Below are 21,822 nucleotides of genomic sequence, written 5' to 3'. Positions count from 1 at the left end.
ATTATGTACCGTGACTAGTCTTAAAACTACATTGGTTCATAATCACCATAGGCCATTGACTGCACGTGGTGGGAGATGTGAAATGTGGACATTTTCTGACCGTGTTCAAAATATACTGACAACTTCCTTTTCTAGGAACACCAGACCAAACTTCCCACTAATATGTTCCAGTCTTAATGTGAATACAAGAAAAAGTCTTGAGGCAAATTGCAGACTAGATGCATCAGATGTTATCCTTAGTTGGCAGGTTGCAGAGCAAAAATTGCAAATTGTCTTTTCCTGGTCCTATGCAGCAAGGTAGGTAAGTTGTCATAGCTCCAAGGAGAATACTTGGGTCATATCCACTCCATACATTTAAAGCACATTCAACACACATTTAAAGCACATGGTTTCCCCATGGGAATGATGGGAGCTGTAGTAGCCTTTGCAGATTTGCAGTTACCAGCACTCTTAACGAACTACAGTTCCCAGGGTTCTTTGGGGAAAGCCATGCACTTTCAACGTATCAGAGGTGTGACCTTACTGAGAAACTTGTTCCAACGGGGACTGGAAGTGAACTGAGGCCCTTTCAGGCTCTGCCTCCGTCACACCTCTCCTATGCAGGTGAATGCAAGCCCCACACTACCTTTTCAGGTGGTGTGGTACCTGCAGGCACCCGAGCCACCGCGTCACTCCCAGGCCCCCCAGGGTAAGTGCCACCCCTGTGTTAAGTGGTCGCCCAGTGCGGCCCGTCCTCCCACTAGTTATGCTAGTGACCACCACCCCTCCCACTTTGTGCCAGCCCATATATTTAGGAATAAAGCTGCTATCAGCCCCAGCCAGCATGGCCAACAGCCACGGATTATAGGAACTGTAGTCTGGCAACATCTGTAGGGCACCAAGGTGTGGGAGGCTGTTATAAATGTGTTGGAACAAGAAATATCTCAGAATTCCAATACAGATAAACAATGTCATTAAAACAGGTGGGAGGCTACTATCAGCTTCCTAGTGGGGCGCCTTTCTTTGCATATCGTTTTAGATCACTCTGCAGTTCTGTTCCCACTTTCCACAGATTAATGAAGCTGTAAGATAATAATGATAATAAACTCAGGCTAGCTCTTGGGCTCCAGTATTCTGTTTCAGCCATGAAAATACTTTGTGCAGATATAATTACCTGGCTGCTTTCGCCTCCCTTTGATATTTTATGCCTCTCCAAAATACCAAGGGCACCTTCCGGGTCTCTCAGATGTACCCCACTGGGCACAAAAGACCCCTGGTAGGATCATCTCCTGTTGTCAAGCCCTTTGAGGTTATTTCGCAGTGAGTTATCAGAGAGATCGCCAGAGAAACCCGTAATCAGAAATTAGCTGGAAGCAGTTGGAGGGGATTAGAAAATTAACAGCAAACTGCAACCCCTACTCAGTTGAGAGTAGTCAGCAAACTCACATCATATGGTTTGAATTTCTCTTGTTTAGGGCAAAAGGGAGGGGGGAGGGACATGGCTGCCACAACACAATTAATCTTGTTTATACCTTCAATCCTATGCTCACTTATGAGGGAGCAAGCTCCATTGAGCATAGTGGCACTTGATTCTGAGTAAGCATGCAGAGGGTTGCCCTGTAAGTCTAATCGATTTCAAGTGTGCTTCATTGCACTTTATGGCCAATGCTAGTATCTGCTTAGGAGTGCATTTTGTACTCCTAACTTTTGATAGAGTTCAGGATAATTTTGGTGCATAAATAAAATAAAATAAAATAAAATAAAATACAGGTTTCACTTTTCAGTGATAGCGGAACTGATCTTGTGAAGGCAATCTAAATGTGTTGGAGTGTGTATATTCTACAATTCTGCAGAAATATGACAGGGAGAGGAGTGCAGAGAGTGGTATTTGCTACAAAATTCCCGAGAAACACTTCGGAACAGATTATTTGTTTTTAATTGTTGTCAGCCACTCCACGTGATGCAAATGCACTGGAAGGGTGGAGTACAAGGTTTCTACTGAAGGGAAGGGTGATATGATAGCCATCTTCAAAGGGCTGAAGGGCTGTCACAGGGCAGGCCCTGAACCAATGGATTCAAATTTGAAGAAAGAAGATTTTGACTGAACATTAGGAAGACGTTCCTGACAGTAAGAGCTGTTCAACGGTGGAACAGAATCAGTGCCGGATTTACATATAAGCTAAACAAGCTATAGCTTAGGGCCCCACTCTCTTGGGGGCCCCCAAAAAAATTAAAGGAAAAAAACCACTGGAAGTACATTTCCAAAATATAAGATAAAAAACAAATAAAATAAAACCTACATACAGCAACAGTGTTTTGTATTGTGTAGGCTCCTGTGATGTGAGTAATGGGCCCTGCCTGCCAGCCTGCTCCCTAAAATATCACTGGTTTGCTCATTTCTATATACAGTGGTACCTTGGTTCTCAAACTTAATCTGTTCCGGAAGTCTGTTCCAAAACCAAAGCATTCCAAAACCAAGGCATGCTTTCCCATGGGAAGTAATGCAAAATGGATAAAATACATATTTTGTTATGTGCAAATGGCTTTAGATACCTATTAGGTCCATAAATTACCATGTAGCATATATTCAACACACACAAAAGTCTCTGAACAAGTGTACATGCACACGAAAGCTTATACCAAGAACAAACTTAGTTGGTCTCTAAGGTGCTACTGGATAAATTTTTTATATATTTCAAAAAAACAGCAACAAATTGTGGTTGACAAAGGACAGCTGGACATATAAAGGGCCCCATTACCTTCAGTAGCTTAGGGCCTCATCAAACATAAATCCGGCCCTGAACAGAATGCCTCCGAAGCAGGTGGTGGACTCTGCTCCACTGGAGGTTTTTAAACAGAGGTTAGCTGGCCACCTGCCAGGGATTCTTCAGCTGTAATTCATGCACTCCAGGGGGTTGGACTAGATGAGTCCTGGGAACCCTCCCAACTCTATAATTCTATAAAGTAAATAAACAATAGTACCTATTGGACAGTTAAGAAAGTGAAGGCACCTTTGCCTGTTGAAATGTGTGCCTTCACTGAGTGTTTTTCTCTTTGCCCATGGCAGGAGAGGATTACACTCAGGACAGAATTGGGCAGCCTTTTTGCTGAGATTCTGCACCCAGGACTTACACATGTCTCATATCAGCTGAACTCTTATCTGGACTAGAAGTTTGAAAGGCAGTCTTGCTGGGCTAAAGTGATCGTTTCCCCCCTATTTTGCAGCTTGCTTTTGTTTCAAAGAAGAGTATGCATGCTTGTACCATTCACACTGAGAAACTGTCACTTCCTTATGATCTCATTGGTATCAGGCAGTCCTGGGCACCAAGAAATTGTGCTGCAGACAGTAGCCATCTAACTGATAAGGAGTTCTGTTTTCCTCTTAGTCATTCATGAGGCAGAACTCCTGGGTGGTTCTTTTGCACTTCGTTTTGTCTAAGAAATGTGTCCAGAATGATGTGCATCAATGGGAGCGAGCACATAAGTGTTACATGCTGTCGTAGGCAGTGGCAGTGGTGGGGTGGGACTCAAAGGAACAGGAACAATGTGTTTGGAAGCTATTGCATGATTGCTTCAAAACAAGGGTAATTCCACCAAAATACTTAGGGAAGGGAAATGGCTTGGCAAACATGGAGAGATAGGGGAATGTACTTTATTCAACAAATGATAGGATCTGTTGGCTTTTCATAATATACCTGAACTCTAGGGGTAATGATGTGCATAGGAGATGGTTGATGATTTGAGCATGGATGCCAAATGATCTGATGGTTTGACTGCTGTTGTGCCTCATTGGTGGCTAAGTAAGCCAACACAGGAATGACATTTTGTATTCCAATATATGCAATTGAACATGGAACTAGAGTACATTAAGGCTAGTTACCTACCTGGCTTGCTTTTGTGCTCAGAGTGTGAAACAATCTGCTTATCAAGAAATAATGACTCCACAATGTTTAAAGATGAATGAAGTATTAGTGCTCCAATTTTCTTTGCTCCCAAATGGATGTAATAGCTAATTCAGGGTTTGACACCAACTGCAGAGGATTCACAATTTAAAATGTATGGTATCTAAATGTGTTTGTACACTATGCTAGCCATACGTTGCCATACTTTTCTAGAGAGGCCAGCCCACCAAGACTTTTTGCTGCCTGAGGCAGTGCAACAAATGGCACAGTAACAAAGTCCAATCAAGTTTTTTTTCCCCTGAGGCAGAAAATCTCACAAGTACCATTTTGCATCATTTGAGTTAAAAATATAATAATAACTTGTTACATGCTAACAGTATTTTGCCCCTTCATGGCACCCCAAATCTGCAACAGAATACCATTAGGCAGATTGAGGTGGCTGCCTCAGGCTGCAGTTGCTGAGGAGGGGCACGCAAAATGGCAGCAAAGTGTGGGAGGAGACAGCTGTATGTACCTGGTGCCCTCCTGGCCAATCTTAACCAGGGTGGATTGGGGGGCTGGGGGAGGGGCTGAAGTTCGGTCTAATCTGCCTCTCCATCAGATTCTATGCTAATGCAATGCCCAGCTCAGATTTTTAACAGTTGTCTCCTGCCTTCCATCCTCTGTCCCTGCAAACGTTAGCTTAAAAATATTATCAGACTTCAGTTAGAATCCATTTCCTTTCCTTCTCCTTCCCCTCTCTATCTAATCTATCATCTATCTCTTGTTCTGCCTTTCACTGCTCTTCTATAGTTATACTATTTTGCGTGATTTCATGAAACACACTGAGTTATTTTTAAAGTGCAGTCCCCTTGAACTTGTGTGTTACAAGATTTTTTCCTTGACTAAAGATCTTAGTCTTTTGTTCAAACTGCCTGAAAAAAATGATATGTAGCAGGGGGGTTTCCCAGGTCTTTTCAAAGTAGGGCATGTCTCCCATTGACAGCCTTCTTTTTCTCCCCTGAAGAATAAAGACATAGTTATAATAAGCCCTTGCCATCTTCTGAGTATCCCACTAGTTCTTCCCTTACTGTTTTGTATAAGATGTCCACCTTTTAACAAGAGACACAGAGAAGTGTTGCTCTCAAGAGTCCTTTTAAGACTGATCTGTAGAAAAAGGTGAGTGACCTCTGTCAAAGCTAAATAATCCTCTCTAAAATGTACCCTAAATGGCTACAGGTATGTTAGTTTTACCTAAGAATCATAATTCAATTTCTCTTCACTTTCTATTTTCCTTTGCCTATTTACAAACTTTATGTACATGCTGGATGCTCATGTTCTGAATTTTTGCCAAACCCAGAGGTTCAGGGCTTCTATGGTTTCTCTTTTGCACAAATGCAGGGGGAAAAAATCCTTTGCACTAAAATCTATGTCCTTTGTACCTCACCTGACATCCAGGGATTCTGCTTGAGGAAACTCTACCTTAAAACCCCCCTTCACATCAGTTATAGTTGGGATTTAACACAAATTTCTCTGTGCTTAAATGTTCAACTTTTCCTTATGTTGCATGCTCCTTTGTCTTGTAAAAAAGGTAAAGGTAAAGAACCCCTGACAGTTAAGTTCGGTCGCAAACTACTCTGGGGTTGCGGCGCTCATCTCGCTTTACAAGCCAAGGGAGCCGGCGTTTGTCCGCAGACAGTTTTTCCGGGTCATGTGGCCAGCATGACTAAGCCGCTTCTGGTGAACCAGAGCAGCACACGGAAACGCTGTTTACCTTCCCGCCGGAGCGGTACCTATTCATCTACTTGCACTTTGGCGTACTTTTGAACTGCTAGGTTGGCAGGAGCTGGGACCGAACAACAGGAGCTCACCCCGTTGCGGGGATTCGAACCCCAGACCTTCTGATCGGCAAGCCCAAGCCTCAGTGGTTTACACCACAGTGCCACCCTTTAATGCTTTTCCATCCTCCTTATTCACTCACATATCACTTTATGACATAACGTGTAATGATGCACACTCATTTTCAACAGAATTGAGCATGGTGCATTTTCAAAGCACTTTGCCTTCAGAATATCACCAGAAGTTTCGTCCCTTTTTGTAAAATAGTCGCAGGTAGGTGATTTGATCAAACCAATCTCTCTCTCTCTCTCTCTCTGTGTGTGTTTGTGTGTGTATATATGTGTGTGTGTGTGTGTGTGCGCGTGCATGCATGCGTGTGTGTGTGTGTGTGTGTATGTATACCAGAGCTGAGCAGGGTGGGACTCCCAGGCATTTCTCATTAGCAGACTACTCTTAAATGCTTCACACTGAAAGCAGGTATGTCTGCAAGAAATATTTGAAAATTCAAAGTGGTAGATTTAATCCTCCCTCTTCTGACCTCAGTCACCCCACTCCTGGACCATTTCAAAAGCCAAGGCCATAAAATGTTTTTTTGGAATTGAATTTCTTTCTAACTACTATTCCAGAATATAGATTAAAAGCAGAAACACTGGTGGCCTGACCCTACTGTGTTGCAGCTAGCTAATAGCATGTCAAGGGAATCAGAGCATCATGTCAGACTGGTGAGGGGAAGCCGAAAATGAAATCCTAAGGTTGTATCCAGTCTAATAATTGTGTATGCAGAAAACTTCCACAAGTGCAGCTGAAGTTCCCTTCTTTCTGTCACGGTCCGGTCACGGGCAATTGAAGTCCCGGCTGGGGACGTTGGGACCGGGGGCAAGATGGCGGGGTGGGAGCAGGTAGAGGAGTCCAGAAGCCAGGAGTCAAAGCCAAGAGTCTGAGGATCAGAGAGCCGGGAGTCAAGAAGCCAAGCGTCCGAGGGTCAAGTAGCAAGGAGTCACGAAGTCAAGGGTCCAAAGATCAGGAAGGAGTCACAAAGTCAGGGGTCCTAGGATCAGGAAGGAGTCACAAAGCCGGGGGTCCAAGGATCAAGGAGTCAAGAAGTCACACGCAGCAGGGCAGGGAACGTGTTGCTGTGGCAAAGAACCGAAGGGAAAATGCTGGCCTTATATCCCTTCCCGGCTCTTGCCACCAGGTGCTGTGAGTTACCAATCGGCCTCACCTGCCTTGCCTCTTCAGAACAAACTTAGGAAGGCCCCAGTCCTGCTGAGTCCTATTGATCACAGGACCTGGCTCCTGCACGCACTCCTGACACTTTCTCTCCCAGAGCAGATTTGGGAGGTGCATAGTGGCAGAGGAGGCAGGAGCACTCTTGGAAGTCATTCCACATATGAAGTGCTTTGGTTGGATACAAACCAAAGGACTGGACAGTTGGAAGGGTCCTTGGAGGACAACTAGTTCAACCCCTTGCTCAATGCAAGTGCAGCACCTCTTATAGCAGATTGCCACCTGGTCTCTGCTTAAATACCTCCAGCCTTGGTTTTTGATCAGCACCTGCAAAACTATTGGCTATTTGTATGCTGACGACTGCTAAGTGCAAAGATTATTCAGGACTGACCTTTGGAAATGTGAGTTGAGAGCATCAGGGTGGTAAATATATATTATTTATTCTTTTTAAAACAATTATATGTTGGTCCTAGAATTAAAACAATTTAAATTATCTCCACACAACCCCCGCATTTTGTCTGATTTATATTTTGGCTTAAAGACGCTTGGGCTATTATGTACGTATGCATTTTTATATGCTAGCTAGTTCTTTATTTTGAGAATCTTAGTTGTCATAGTGCAGATGTTTTTTCTCACTCCTGTTGAAATTCGGTGAGCAAAAGCACGGTTAAATATAATAAGTGTTGAAATAATGCTTGGGGCTTGGAGTTCCGTTACTAAAATAGTTACTATTCTGTGTGTGACTATTAAAAATGATTGCAGTGTTTCATAAACGAATTGTTGGGAGGGGATGCCTATAAAGTTCAAGCCTCTGTGGTATTATTCAAAGCTCTATGAAGTAATCATTTAAAGAAGTTTAATGAAGGCTGGGCAAAAACAAAACAGGTCATTGTGGGTTGTGATACGCTATGCTGTGATGCCTGATTGACATAGTCCAATATGTGCTTTTCTGTGATTTTACACAGCTTTCTGACTTCACAGGAATGTTGTGTGAGGATAAATGAGATAAGAACTGTAACTACTTTGTACTAAATAAAGAGAGCATTTGACTGATTATGAAGGGCTACAACCTGCACAGAGCTCCAGAATTCGGGATTAGAACATGGAACTTCAGAGACCAGTCCTGTGCATATTTGGGCTTCAGACCCCCTTTCCTGGTAGGAATGCCTAACATCAGCTCCTATGATAGGCAGGCAGAAAGAGGCCTCCTGATTGGCAAAGCCAACTAAAAACACCAAAAAGCCCACTCTCACCTTTTCTGATTCTCTCTAGTCTCCCAGCTTCAGCTTGGTTACTAATCAGGACATATCCTGGATCCCAGATGAAAGCCGGGATCTGTCCAGAGTGGTTCAAGACAGCCCCAGATGACCTCAGATCAGATTGGATTGAGTCTACCTGGAGTGATCTGGAGCAGTCAAAAGTAGGGAGGCTATTAAACATGTGACTAAGCAGCCAGGGCAATGGGGAAGAAGGAAAATATGCAGGAGAGACTCAGTGCCTGCATCTTCTATCTACCACAGCTTGCTGCGTGTTTAATAAAGGTGTATGTCAAGGCCATAACAGGTGCAAGGCCCCAGATATCAGTTTAGGGTCTGGTTGGGTTTAGCCGAAATCTGGGCCTGATCAGGATCACCAAATTGGGCTCAAAGATGGCGGTGGTCTGCCTCCACAGAAGGAGGCAGTGTCCTTTTGAATACCAGTTGCAGGGAACTACAGGAGGGAAGAGGGCTCTTAAGCTCAGGTCCTGCTTGTGAGCTTCCCATAAGCATTTATTTGACCACTGTGAGGACAGTATGCTGAGCTAGATGTGCTTTTGACGTGCCCTGAATCTGTGGTTCTATTAATGCAGCCTAAAAACTCATTCACCTCTTTTGCAGCTGCAGCACACAGCTGATTCATGTTCAGCTTGTCAATAACTACGATTCCAAGATCCTTTTCACATGTACCACTACCAATCCAATCTCTGTGCATTTGATTTGTTATTGTTCCTGCTGCTGTTGCCTAAAGGCAGAACTCTGCATTAGTCTCTGACTTTTTTCAGCCCAGTTTTTCATTCTGATGTGTTAGGTTTTCCATGAAAGTATCTTTGGCTTCAAAATGTGATTTGGGAAGCAGCCTCTTTTATTTATTTATATTTATATTTATATATTTATATTTATATTTTATTTATATGTGAGGAAATGCCAGGGGGTTCTTGGATTTAACTCAGTATGCATAAAGTCACCACTCCTTCAGTAAAATTATTGCTGTTTTCTTACTGGCATGTGTTAATTCAGCTGGTTCCAAATTTATATAAATGTTCCCCTTTCCCAAAACGAAGTCTGATCTGTAGCATTTTAATGAAAAACACAAACAGCATAAGTAACAGGCAAATTTGAGGCATTAAACAATTACAGATGCCACCATTAATCAAATATAAGTATTAATTGTGCTAATCAACTTACACAATAAAGTTTTTCTGGCCCTCTTTGGGTTTCCTTTTCCTTGGACCTTGATTCCTAGAAAGCAGAACCAGATTTCTAGGAATGTATCCACGTTAAAATGTAAGAATGTGACAATTCATCTCATATTTCATAGAATCAGAATTGTAGAGTTGAAAGGGACCTGAGGGTCATCTAGCGCAACCCCGTGCAAAATGCAATAATCTTAACATGCAGTACCCCATCCAGTTCGAAACCAGGTGTGCCACTAGCCCTATTTAGGCATTTCTATATGACTTATTAATTTATTATTAATGATTATAAAATAAATTAGATCTCAATGAAAGTCCACAATGTGAATGAATACTTAAATCAACACATGAAGGGAAGGTACAGAAGCTCCACCCACAATCGCTGTTCCAGCCATCCTCCCTGAGTTGGAGGGCTACTGTCTGAAGCTCCCTTGGTGGTTTAGAACCCCAGAAATTCAGTGTTCTAAAACACCCAGGGAACCTCCACACATAAAAGGGCTTCTCCACTGCAGACAGTCAACCCTGGAGGGTGATGGTACAGGAAGTAGAGCTATCAGGCTCATGCCTCTTCCTCCCTGTGCATGTTCATTTAAGGCAGTCTTCTTGAATGTGGTGCCTTCAGATATGTTAGACTCCAAATCCGGTCATCCCTGTCTTTTGATGACACCATCTGGGGCTGTTGGGTGTTTCAGAGTCCCAACATATCTAGAGGGCACCAAGCTGATGAAGGCTGATGGAAGTAGCTTGTTTCCTTTTGTAATAAAAAATTTAAGGTCTTTTATATATATAATAAATGTTCATAAATGTACCAACCAAGCACGCACATAGATATGTAGACCACATGTCTGGAGCAGCACAGGAAGACCGTCTTGAAACCATTTTGACTCCCAAACTGACCAAATGTTTTCTCTGCAAGGAGGGAAGGGGTGAGGGAACCTTCCCATTGTCTCAGGAATTGGGTAATCACCATCTCAAAGGAATGGGCAGACCACCAGGAAAGGCAATCAGATAAGGCATTATCAGATAACCTGGCAGACAGGAAAAACAACAACATTCAAATTTCTGTTGTAGACCGCCTCTTCTGTGATGTATGTAAGATGTATGGAGGGGTGGTCTTGAGCTCCAGGGAAGGGAATTTAAAATGTCTAAATAAGGGCAGGCACACCTTTGTTCTGGGTCCTCCTCCTTTCTCCTGCATGTGAGGGGAGCACCCTGTTGCAACAGTTTAATAAAAATCAGGCTTACTAGCTGCTTTGCTTCTCAATATTCTCTGGTTGGCCTCTGTTATTTTCTCCTACCGATGGGGAACGTACAAAGGACTGTATAAAGGCTCTTGTGTCCCCCATAAGGGAATAAGGGCAGATTTTGTTTACAACACTTTATTTAAAATAATAATAATAATAATAATAATAATTTATATCCCTCCTCCCCGGCCGAGGCCAGGCATCAATGAATTAAAATAACCTTAAAATTAATTCAGACAAGTTAAAATCTGGGCAGGTGGCAATTATCAGGTTGGAGCTGAGAGTTGTTAATACTTGCCAGAACCTAATATTTCCACTGAGCATATAAGGACCTGTGAGCGGGTTGGGGGCCTCCTTTAGGTTTGTTTTATACAAAGGAAAGTAAGTCAAACTGCATCCTGTCCAAAGGCCTGGCGGAACAGCTCTGTCTTACAGGCGCTGTGGAAAGATGTCAAATCCACTTGCTCGTAATAAAATATCTTAAGTGGTTTACAAAAAGAAATTAAATGTTAATAAAAGACAGTTAAAAACAGGCATCTCATAGACTCATAGAGTTGGAAAGGACCCTAAGGGTCATCTAGCCCAACCCCCTTCAATGCATTCAAACAACATTCAAAAGATAATTAAAACATACAGTAAGCAAAAGGATGCAAACATCATGCCAGCCTTCTATATGTCCAGATAAAGGTAAAGGTCCAGTCGCGGACAACTCTGGGGTTGCGGCGCTCATCTCGCTTTATTGGCCGAGGGAGCTGGCCTATGTGGCCAGCATGACTAAGCCACTTCTGGCGAACCAGAGCAACGCATGGAAACGCTGTTTACCTTCCTGCCAGAGCGGTACCTGTTTATCTACTTGCACTGCATGCTTTCGAACAGTTAGGTTGGCAGGAGCAGGGACCGAGCAACGGCAGCTCACTCTGTTGCAGGGATTAAAACTGCCGACCTTCTGATTGGCAAGCCCTAGGCTCTGTGGTTTAACCCACAGCGCCACCCACGTCCGGATAGGGTTGCCTTAAAGAAAAATGTTTTAAGCCAAGGCCGAGAAGAGTACATTGAAGGTTCCTGCCTGGTGTCAACAGGCAGGGAGTGCCAAGTAATTTCTTCTTGTGCACAAAATAATGGATTTGTGTCCAAAAACATGCAGGGAATTTGACTGAATGTTAGGAAGTGGCATGGTGCCACTCAGTATCCGTTCCTTAAGGCTTCTATTCCAGCTCTCTCCTCTTTGTCAAGAGCCAGTGCAGCATAATGGTTACACCGTCGGACTAAGACTTGAGAGTTCATAATCCCCATTTGGCCATGAAGCTCACTGGGTGAGCTTGGGCTAGCTGTGGCCTCTCAGCCTAACCTACCTAGCAGGGTTGTTGTTATGCGGATTAGGTGAGGCAGGGGAGAACCATGCACTGGAGCTCCTTGGAGAGAAAGTGGGATAGAAACGCAACAAACAAAAATCAAATTGATTCTGCCTTGCACTACTGTGGTCCTCCTCAGCAACCTCCTCTTCCTCTTATCACCTCACTTTTTGCGTCTATATTGCAACCTATACAGTTTATTTTCTTTTTTAATTTTAAATAATTTTCTTGAATTATACAGTTTATTTTCACTGTTTGGTAGGCAAACGCTTCCAGGAAAGCTGTCTTGCCCCGCCCTCTCCAATACCTCAAAAGCTTAGAAAACTCCAAATCCCATGAGTAATCGTTTAAAAAGATGAGTTTTCTTCCTCTCCTGCCAGCAACTAACAACTGCCCTCCCCACTTTAGAGCCTTACAGGGAATGGCCTGTAAAATGCAATGCAGTCGTCCCCAGCCCCCTCCTTCCCGTCTAGCATTAACGGTTTAATTCTCCAAAGGGCTGGGCTTTGGCAGCCTAATTTTATACCAACTACTGAGGCAAGCCTGGGATTCTCTTGTGGGCTATTATTTCACAGAGTGTTTATTTACTTGTGGCTTGCTTGGTGAAAGGGCTCCGCGTGCGTGAGGCGGCTCTGTTTTTCTCGTGCTCCGCATGCTGCGTTTTAATAGGATTACCGTCAGTTTAAACGGAGGAGAACCCAAATCGACGCTCATTTTTCTTAGCTAGCGAGGCAGCTTTCTCCGAGTGTGTGTGTTTCAAAAATAGGGAATACCAGAGAGAGAGAGAGAGAGAGAGAGAGAGAGAGGCAGGAAACATTCACTAAGGTATTACAGTATTCTGCGCGTGAGGGAGATTCTCCTTAGAAGCAGAAGAAGATGCTTTAGGTTTCAAAAGTTCTGCGAGTTATGTGTGTGAGAGAGACGGAAATAAATGTCAGGCCCCTTAATAACTGACTGAAAAAAAGGGGTGACAGCGTTATAACTTCCACACAAAAAAAGTTGAAGGTGGCTTATGAGGTATTTTTCTACGCTTTCTCCTTGGAGAGGGTGGGTGCGCGCAGGCGCGCGCTGCCGTATTATAAGAGCATTTAGGAGGGAAACGGAGTCTGGAAGTACTTGACAGGAGTTGTTTGTGGTCTCTCTTTTCTCCCTTTCCTCGTGGGGGGAGCAAGCTCAGGAGTATTCAGATAAGCTACTTGTGTGAGAGAGAAAGAGAGGGGGGGAGAGAGAAAAGAGACGCGCTCCCCGCTCACAAAACGGGTTAAACTTTTAATTAGAACCCGTAGTGGTAGCTGCTGAAGCTTAGCGGAGATTTATATAAGCTGTTAAGAAGGACACAAGGCTGGGCTGTGTGGAGCTACCGCTGCCGCCGCCTCGGCTTCAGCCCTTGGCTGGGCTTCAAGGCGCGCCGGGGCAGCGTCTGGGAGGTCTGCCCAGGAAGCGGCGCGTGAATGAGGAGTTTGTGCGAGAGGCTCCGGCCCCCGGCCTCTCCGCGAAGCGCGCCTCCCCTTGCTCGGCGCGGTGTAGCATGAGCCTGCAATAGCAGAAGGAGCGCCTTGTTGTTATTGTTATTATTAACTGGACTGTTTGAGAGCCAAGGCGCAAGGGAGAGGAGGAAGAAGCGTGGCTCTGAGAAAGAGAGTGAGAGGGTCCCTCTCTGAAGTGGCAAAGTCATGGCTTCGGTGTTCATGTGCGGAGTGGAGGACCTGCTCTTCAGCGGGAGCCGCTTCGTCTGGAACCTGACGGTGTCGACGCTGAGGAGGTGGTACACGCAGCGGGTGAGGGGATGCCACCAGGCGCTGAGGACGTGGTGCGGGATAAGGGACGTCTATCAGGTAAAAAGGAAAGGAGGGGGGAGCCCTCGGGTGCTTTGGTTGTTCCTCCTTATTGCATAGCCCCCAAAGAAGGGGGGGGGGTAGAAACGGGGGAGAGAAAGCCTATGTGCAACCAGCCCTAACCAACTCACCTGTGGGATGCTCTTGGATGAAGCCTGTATGTTTTCTATAGATACACAAGATAATAGTTTGCTTTTGGTTGGCTCTTATTTAAAAACTAATAATTGCTGAAAATTTTACTGTTTTATCCTTTTTTAATATAAACCCCTTTGAGGCTTTGTTGGTAGGCATCTCTGCTTCGAACGATGGAACTCCCTGCCACAGTGAGCCAGCGATGGCCACCAACTTGGTCAGTTAGCTCAGTCGGTTAGAGCGTGGTGCTGATAATGTCAGGGTAGCAGGTTCGATCCCCATAGGGGCCATGTGCATATTCCTGCCTTGCTGGGGGTTGGACTAGATGTCCCTTGGGATCCCTTCCGAGTCTACAATTCTATGGATGACTTTGAGAGAGGATTGGAGAAATTGGTGGAGGGAGAGGGCTGTCAAAAACAACTAGCTGTGGTGGCTCTGCTGTGCATCTGAATACCAGGTGCTGGAAACCACAGGAGGGGAGAGGGCTCTTGTGCTCATGTGCTGCTCATTGGTTTCCCACAGGCACCTGGTTGGCCAGTGTGAGAACAGGGTGATGGACTAGATAAGCCTGATCCAGCAGGGCTCTGGATGGATGGATGGATGGATGGATGAATATTGAATGAGATGCATGTAGGCACAAATTTATATTTTCATAGTCCCTGGAAAGATTGGCAATGTGGAAGTCCGAGATGCCAGTGTTTCTGTTTTCACGTGACTTAATTGACTTCGGACATGCACACTTTTCAAAACTGTAGTGGTTTCTGGAAACTTTTGCTGGGCAAAGTGCCCTCCAACGGTGTTTAAAATTGCTAATTGAGATTGATCGCCCTTTCCATCCCTATGCCTTTCAAAAGGACAACCCTTCGCTGCCACCACATGCTTTTAAATCCAATGGGGTTAATTCAGTGCCTGCCCTTCACGTCCATCAAGCAAGCAGGCAGAGCATGCATTGGGCATGAAACTTATTCATGATCCCACATTTACTCTGTTTCTGCAGTGATTATTTATGGGCCCTTATACTCGTAATTTGGTTGTATATTGGATAGGGGGAGGTATAAATATTGAAATGTGTTCTTCCAATAACTCTTTCCTCTCTCCACCCCATTTAATCCGTGGTTTGTCAGTCAGACAAAAATCCAGCAGATACCTGGAAGCGCTGCACCGCGATGGCATATACTCTACTGTGATTGTTTTAAAGCTAACACAATTGTGTTTGTTATCTACATTTTCTGTAAAAGCAGTCCACGAGGCATTAGGTGCAAGCTTCTTACTCTCCCCAACTGCTCTGTGCAATTTCCGCCCAAAGGAGCTGTTTCATGTGGCAGGAGAATCGTTTTGAAATACTCAGCCTGCTGTTGTGAATTTTCGTGTATGCGTGTGATATTGAAAGGGAACGCATGGGTGGTTCAGTGAAGGATCTCTTGAGATTATAGTACTTAATGTACAATATGTATAATGTGACCTTCTGTGGCCTTACAAAGCTGGCTCGTGCCCTTGAATTTCAGTTGGAGTAGGGCATCCAGCGGATTGGCCTTTGTTCCTTATAACAGACTATGAGATTCTGAATCTTAGGGTTGTGGGTTCGAGCCCCATGTTGGGTAAAAGGTTTCCTGCATTGCAGGCGGTTGAACTAAATGACCTTTGTGGTCCCCTTCCAACTCTATGATTCTGTACACCAGGAGTAGGGAACCTTTTCCAGCCTGAGGCCAACATTGCCCTGTAATCACCATTTTGGGGGTGCCACGTGCAGGTGGGCAGGTCCAGGGGCAAAAGTGGGTAAAGTAATGAATGTAGGCTTGTTCCATTGAAGGCTTGGTCCCTGGTCAAGACCAACTGAACCTAAGGGATCAGACGAACCAGCAGAAGTTCCCATCAGAGGAGCTTGGTGATCAGACAGTCTTTACATTCTTTGGGCCCAACCTGTTTAGGGCTTTGTGAATAAACACAACAACACTAAACCTGACTCAGCAGCAAATCAGCAACCAGTGCAGTGCTCTTTGCAACCAGTAACCTTCTCCTGTGAGCAGTGTGGCTGCTGAATTCTGCATATTAGTTTATCTCCCAGACCAGATACAAGGGCAGTCCCACATAAACCATGTGACAGTGGTCAAGTCTGCATGGACCACTATGGTCAGGCTGTTTTGCTCCAGGAACCATCATAGCTGGCATAGCAGGTGGAGCTGGTAAAAATCAATCCGGGCCATTAAGTCATTGTGGCTTAATGCATTTGGTTAGCAAACACATGAACAGTAGGGCTCCAGGTTGATGAATTCTGCCCCGTTTCTTACACGGCTGCAAGCGAAGCTAAATTGTATGTGTGTGGTTCCTCCCACATCCATCCTCCACAGGATCTGTTGACAGGATAGTGGCAGGTTAGGTTGTGTTGGAACCACGTTGCGGTGGCAACTATGAGTTTGTTCTGACATTTGGTCCCTTTTGTGGCCCACTCTCCTTCCTTGCCCTAAGCAGCGGTTCTCAACCTGTGGGTCCCCAGATGTTGTTGGACTACAACTCCCATCATCCCTAGCTAGCAAGGCCAGAGCTCAGGGATGATGGGAGTTATAGTCCAACAACATCTGGGGACCCACAGGTTGAGAACCGCTGCTCCCTGGCCTTTTTGTATCACATTATCAACCCTGCCTCCTTGTACAGGACAGCTCAGTTTGGCACTATTTTTGTTGTATACTCTTTTCACTCTCATTCTGGAATACTAGAACTCTTTTAGAATCTAGCATGTATTCATTTTGTCCTGAGCTTCCTAGCTTCACAGAAGATAATGAGTAGGGAATCTGTTGTTTTGAGCTATTCTTCTTACTATGTGATGAGAAATGATCCAGTTCCTAACCTAGTTCAGAGCCATCTTCCTTGAGATGAACGTGGGGGGACAGGGGGATTGTTCCCAGGTAGCCAAATTTGTACTGCTGCTTTATACCAGGTCAGACTATTTGTCAACCTAGCCTAGTATTGTGACTTATGACTGGTAGCATCTCCACAGGAGTTTCAGGATACTAGTGGAATCAGCTTCACTCAAAAGGTGTGGTTCCATACAGGTGTAAAAAGAGCCCTGTTCTGCTATTTGTAGGACTATGCAATGGATGTGGGAGTGTGCATGCCAGCTCAGCTCTCAGTGCCCCCCTACATAACAATAAATCCATGCTTCTGTTTTCCCAACTTCTGGAAGTGGAGTTTGAAGATCTGCAAGATTAGAACCATATTTGGAACTCCCTCCCATTGTAAATCAGACACGTGTTGTCTTTTATCTTTTCAGCAACAAGCAACAACTTCCTTTTCCAACAAGCCACTTAATTGGAGTCTGTACTTGTACTGGATATATATATATATTGTAAGGTGGTGTTTCTTATTGCCAAATTTCTTTGAGGTGTTTTATGGGAAGCAATACACAAATTAATAGTGCTCAGGCAAATACGATTAGAATCCTCCCTTTGATTGGGCACCTAGACTGCACTAGGTGCACATAGCCAAATAAAGAGGAACTAATTTGCATGAGATTTGCATACATGAATTATATGTATAGATGCAAATTTTAGAAATAATTTATACAATTTAAATAGAAATATGCAAATAATCCCCAATAATTGGGAAAGCTAAGCCTAGGTGACATGTGCTTGCTCAGTCTGCTGCTAAGATGCTAACTGTAAGAGCTTCATGATATCTCCTTATGGTCCTTTACCTTTAAGCCACACTTGGAGCTGCACCCTATAAAGTAGGACACACAACTACCCTAATCATACAGTGTTCCAAAATGCAGTTAGAATCCCCATTAAGACGCTTCAATCAGAATACCACTCTGGCTTGTTCAAATGTGGTACCAAAGGACATGCATGCTTCCAGCCTGGGGCAAGGAACCGGTGGCCCTCTAGATGTTTTTGAAGTCCTGGCCACCATCGGCTCCCACCAGCATGGCCAGTAGTCTAGGGAGCTGTAGTCCAGCAATATATGGAGGTCTTCATGATCTGGAGGGCCTGACAAAAAACAAGCTCCCTATATCTTTTCACCCAATTTTGGCACACAGAGTACTTCTTTCTGTCTAGAAAGAATAGTGGTGCGACCTCAAACTTTCCCTTATGTGCTCCATACAAAATAGAGCAGCATGTCCTCAGAAATCTGCATTGGAAGGTGCTGATGAAGAGTTGGCACACAGGGTCTTTGCAATCCTGGCAGGGTCCTTTGCAAGTCAATAAGAGCTAATACTAATAGTATTAGGATTTGGCCAGACTCCCAAATAAAGCCTGGAGCTTAGAAGACTCCAGGAATGTTATCCTCTTGTTTAGAAGGTCATTGTTACCTCAAGACACAAACAGATGCCAACCTTTCCTAGTATGAGTGCAGCGGGGTGTCCCTCAACTTTGGAAGCCTTTGGGCATCTTTAGGGAAAACATTGTTCCCTGTAAGAGTTAGCGCCTCAAAATTCTATAGTTTATCTAACGTGCTCAGGACACAATTGTCCTTATTTTGTTGTTTGGGTGACACTAATACTGATTCCACTGATGAGCAGGAGTGTGGAGGGTTGGTAATGATGCTTTCTTTAGGAAGTGGGAGGTTCAAATCCCTCACTCACCAGTCAGGTGCCAGGCTCAGTGCAGCCCATACATGCTTAATATTTTGCCCTGATCAAATTTGAAACATTGGTACTGGCACGGATAGTGTTGGCAAGTAACAGGACAGAAATAAGGTCAGCAGCAAGGAAGGTTGGTGGCTGCAAGTGGGAAGATGCCTTGGTGTGTATATGAACATACGGCGCTACCTTACACTGAGTTAGCCCATTGCTCTACCTAGCACAGTACTTTGCTTGAAAACCATATGCTCCTATCAGTGAGCAATGATCTCTTCCCTCACCCCAGTCTACCACTGGGGAGACATACCACTGGTGCATCTGCCACAGGATTGTTTCTCTTCACCCAAAGTGGATCTCCACGATCTCAGTAGTCCTACACAGTGCTATTATCTGATATCCTTCAGCTGTAGCTTTTCCTGCAGGCATATAATGCCCTTTACAACCATGTTACAGTCCCTTTGGGAGAGTGACCATGCACAGCACAATAACTATATAGTTCTTCTGTATACAGTGAAATAGTGTTTTTTCCAAGAGGTCTTCCTGTTGGATTAATCTGGGGCAGGCTACATAATGTCCCCTATTTGTGGGATGTCACTGCAGAAGAGTAATGAGGCAGCAGGGAAACTGTGTGCCTGAACAGCTTTAGATTTGGTGATGGCTGACCTAAAGTTGTTGAAATGGAACTGGCGTTCTGTAGAGAGCGGGTGGAGGGAGCATATTCTGAAACCAGGAAGGTTGTTTCTTCTAGGTCAGGTGGAGAAACTGCTGACAAAGTACTTAAGCACAGTACATAAGCTTGGCAGTGTGCACACATTTGCTCGAGACCTAACTTGTGAAAGTGGAATAAAGAGAGAAATAGGCAATTTCTGCTTCCTGTAATTCAGACTCCGTTAGCTTGGACAGCTGCACCATTAACATTTCCTCTGCCACTCCACCCTTGATTAATTTTCCAAAATGATATTGCACACAAAAAAAGGGAAGGTCTTTACAATTCTTTTTCCAGATGGAAGAGGGAAATTGTTAGCTTTGAAACACCCAATACGAGATGTAGGGTAATGGAGCGAACGAATGTTAAAGGCTAGTTTACTCTTTGACTTTCAAGATTGTTCAGACCTAAAATTGTGAGACAGCTGTTAGTTCAGATAGGATGCTTGCAAAGTCTGTCTTAGCCCCCTTAGCTGCTGCTGCTATAATAATTTTCTATTGAATTCCACTAGATGCCTCCTTTATTTCAAGGTAAATTCTCCCCTTCTTGAAATCATTTCATCTATATGTGTAATTTGGAGTGTACTAATTAGAAGGTCTTTGCAGCAGTTGGGAATGCTTTGTGTGTGTGTGGTAAATCCCTAATTGATAAAAAAGCAGTGTTTACCAATGCTTCAGTGTCTTACAACCTGATCCCAATTTTGTTTAAATTTGGAATCAAGCTCCAGTGAGTTCTGTAGGGCTTGCTGTCTTGAGTGTTTGTGTTGTGCATTTGTGTTGATCTTTCTGCCTCTTGCTAATTAGCAAATGCTGACAGTTTCCAAGTATTTGGAACCTCATACACGCATGGGATAATGTACAAGCCCATGTCCAATAGGTTGTAAGCTATATTGAGGCAAGTGTTTGATTAACATTAACTATCAGTTAAGTGCAAAGAATTGCCTAATTAGAAAGGTACCTCAGTCTGTAGGGCTTGTGGAATCACCTTTGGAGGTGAGTTCAGGCAGCAGGCAGCGGTTCAGCTAGACGCATGGGTCCTTCCCTCTCTATTGTTCTATAGGCATTCCAATTTGAGTATCCTTTGTTTTAAAAGGAAGATGTGGAGTTGGGTAAAACCTTCCAAGTCTTGCTGCATCCTCTGACATGGACCCTGGAAGAGAGGGTGTAGGGGAGCCTAGAGACCCCCACTAAGATTTGCCAAGGTCCCCTATCCCTTGCCAACAGAGGCACGTTCATTAAGGGTTGATGTTGTAGTAAAGGCTAATAATGAGTAATGAAAAGTGAGAGGTGCCATCCATTTTCTGGGATCACACCATTTTGCGTGGTTGGAAGCAGAGCTTTTTTGTAGAGGGAAGAGCTGACGTGAGGTGAGCACTAATTTGTGGGATTGAGGGAAGTGAAGAAGAGACCAATCTCTGAGAATCAGTGAGCTTATAATTATTATTTATTTACCGTCCTATAATATTAATGGACTGTCTTTTCTCAGACCTTGGGCACGTAATTTCTCAATTGCACACACTCACTTTTTAAGCGCAGGTATGGAAACTGCACAGCTAGAAATACTCCTATGCTTTCTTTCCACATCTGTGTCCAAACCTTAGTGCCAGAGAGTTTCCAAGCGGATCAAAGAAAAGTTTGGGCATTACAATAGCTCTTTTTAAATAATAATAATAATAATAATGAAGCGGTGTCTGACGGTCCATGATTTTCTTTCCCTTTGGTGAATGAATCATTAGAAATCATTAGAACACATTCTGAAATAATGAAAGTAAATCAAGTAAGTCCTAATTTATAGTTAAACTTACTTTGCTCATTCAACTGCCTAAAAACTACTCTCAGACTATTTCAGCTCTGCATATTTCCACTTCAGTTTGCTTTTGGGCGGTGATGGTTAGACTGAATAAAATGATGTTTTGCATTGCCCCTCCTTCCCCATTTCTGGACAGATTTCATTTCCAGACTGTGAATTTCATCTCATTTCCTTCATGGCACTGCATGGGCCAATTTAAAAACAGTGCTCCCTTATGCACTGTGCATTTATGTAATATATTCCTCTGCTGACGTTGTTCACAAGATATGTTAGATTTCACAAGTAGTGGATGAAGCGTTTGAAAAGTATTTTTAAAGAACTACCTTAAGAAAGTTGGTGAATATTTTTATCTTCATAGAAAATGAATATGGTTTTCTATTATTTATTTCCTTCCATTTATAGCTATCCCTATATTGGCTATTCAGAGTGGGAGACCATAGTTCAACATGCCCTAATTTCAGCTGACCAGCAACAGTTCTCTGCAGAGTCAATTCCTAAGGTACTTTCTAGGCCCTGGCACATAGCGCTTGCAGAGTGGGGAAGGGGCAGTACTAGCAATTTAGAGGCTAGCAAGTGTATTATTCCACAAGCTTTCATGGATTATCAGGAATGATGCATCTGATGAAGTTGACTTCAGCCCCAAATATATTGTGCCGCATTAAATTGGCTAGTCTGTAAGCTTCTGCGTTGAGCACGCTGCTTTATGGTAGTGAGTTATGGGCAACTAACAACCAAACTGGGGGTGAAGGTGGTGCTGTGGGTTAAACCACAGAGCCTAGGACTTGCCGAT

At 44.0% G+C, this 21,822-nt stretch overlaps 1 protein-coding gene across 7 annotated transcripts in view; it reads left to right on the top strand.

Moving 5' to 3' along the window:
* The window catches only part of FRMD4B (FERM domain containing 4B), a 234,606-nt gene that overhangs the window by 79,479 nt on the left and 133,305 nt on the right, over positions 1-21,822 (top strand). For 6 of the 7 annotated variants that reach the window (XR_014507531.1, XM_083424795.1, XM_083424793.1 and 3 more), the window contains exon 1: positions 13,070-13,809. The exons of the other annotated variant lie outside the window; for it this stretch is intronic. Coding sequence is in view for 5 of the 6 variants with exons in the window: in XM_083424795.1 (XP_083280921.1) it covers positions 13,648-13,809 (162 nt within the window). In the remaining variant the exon portion in view is untranslated. Of the gene's footprint in view, positions 1-13,069; positions 13,810-21,822 lie in introns of those variants that run through there. 7 annotated transcript variants of the gene reach the window in all.

Source organism: Podarcis tiliguerta (assembly GCF_965153285.1).
Source record: "Podarcis tiliguerta genome assembly, chromosome: 2".
Lineage (NCBI taxonomy): Eukaryota > Metazoa > Chordata > Lepidosauria > Squamata > Lacertidae > Podarcis > Podarcis tiliguerta.
This window is presented reverse-complemented; position numbering and strand designations above follow the sequence as displayed.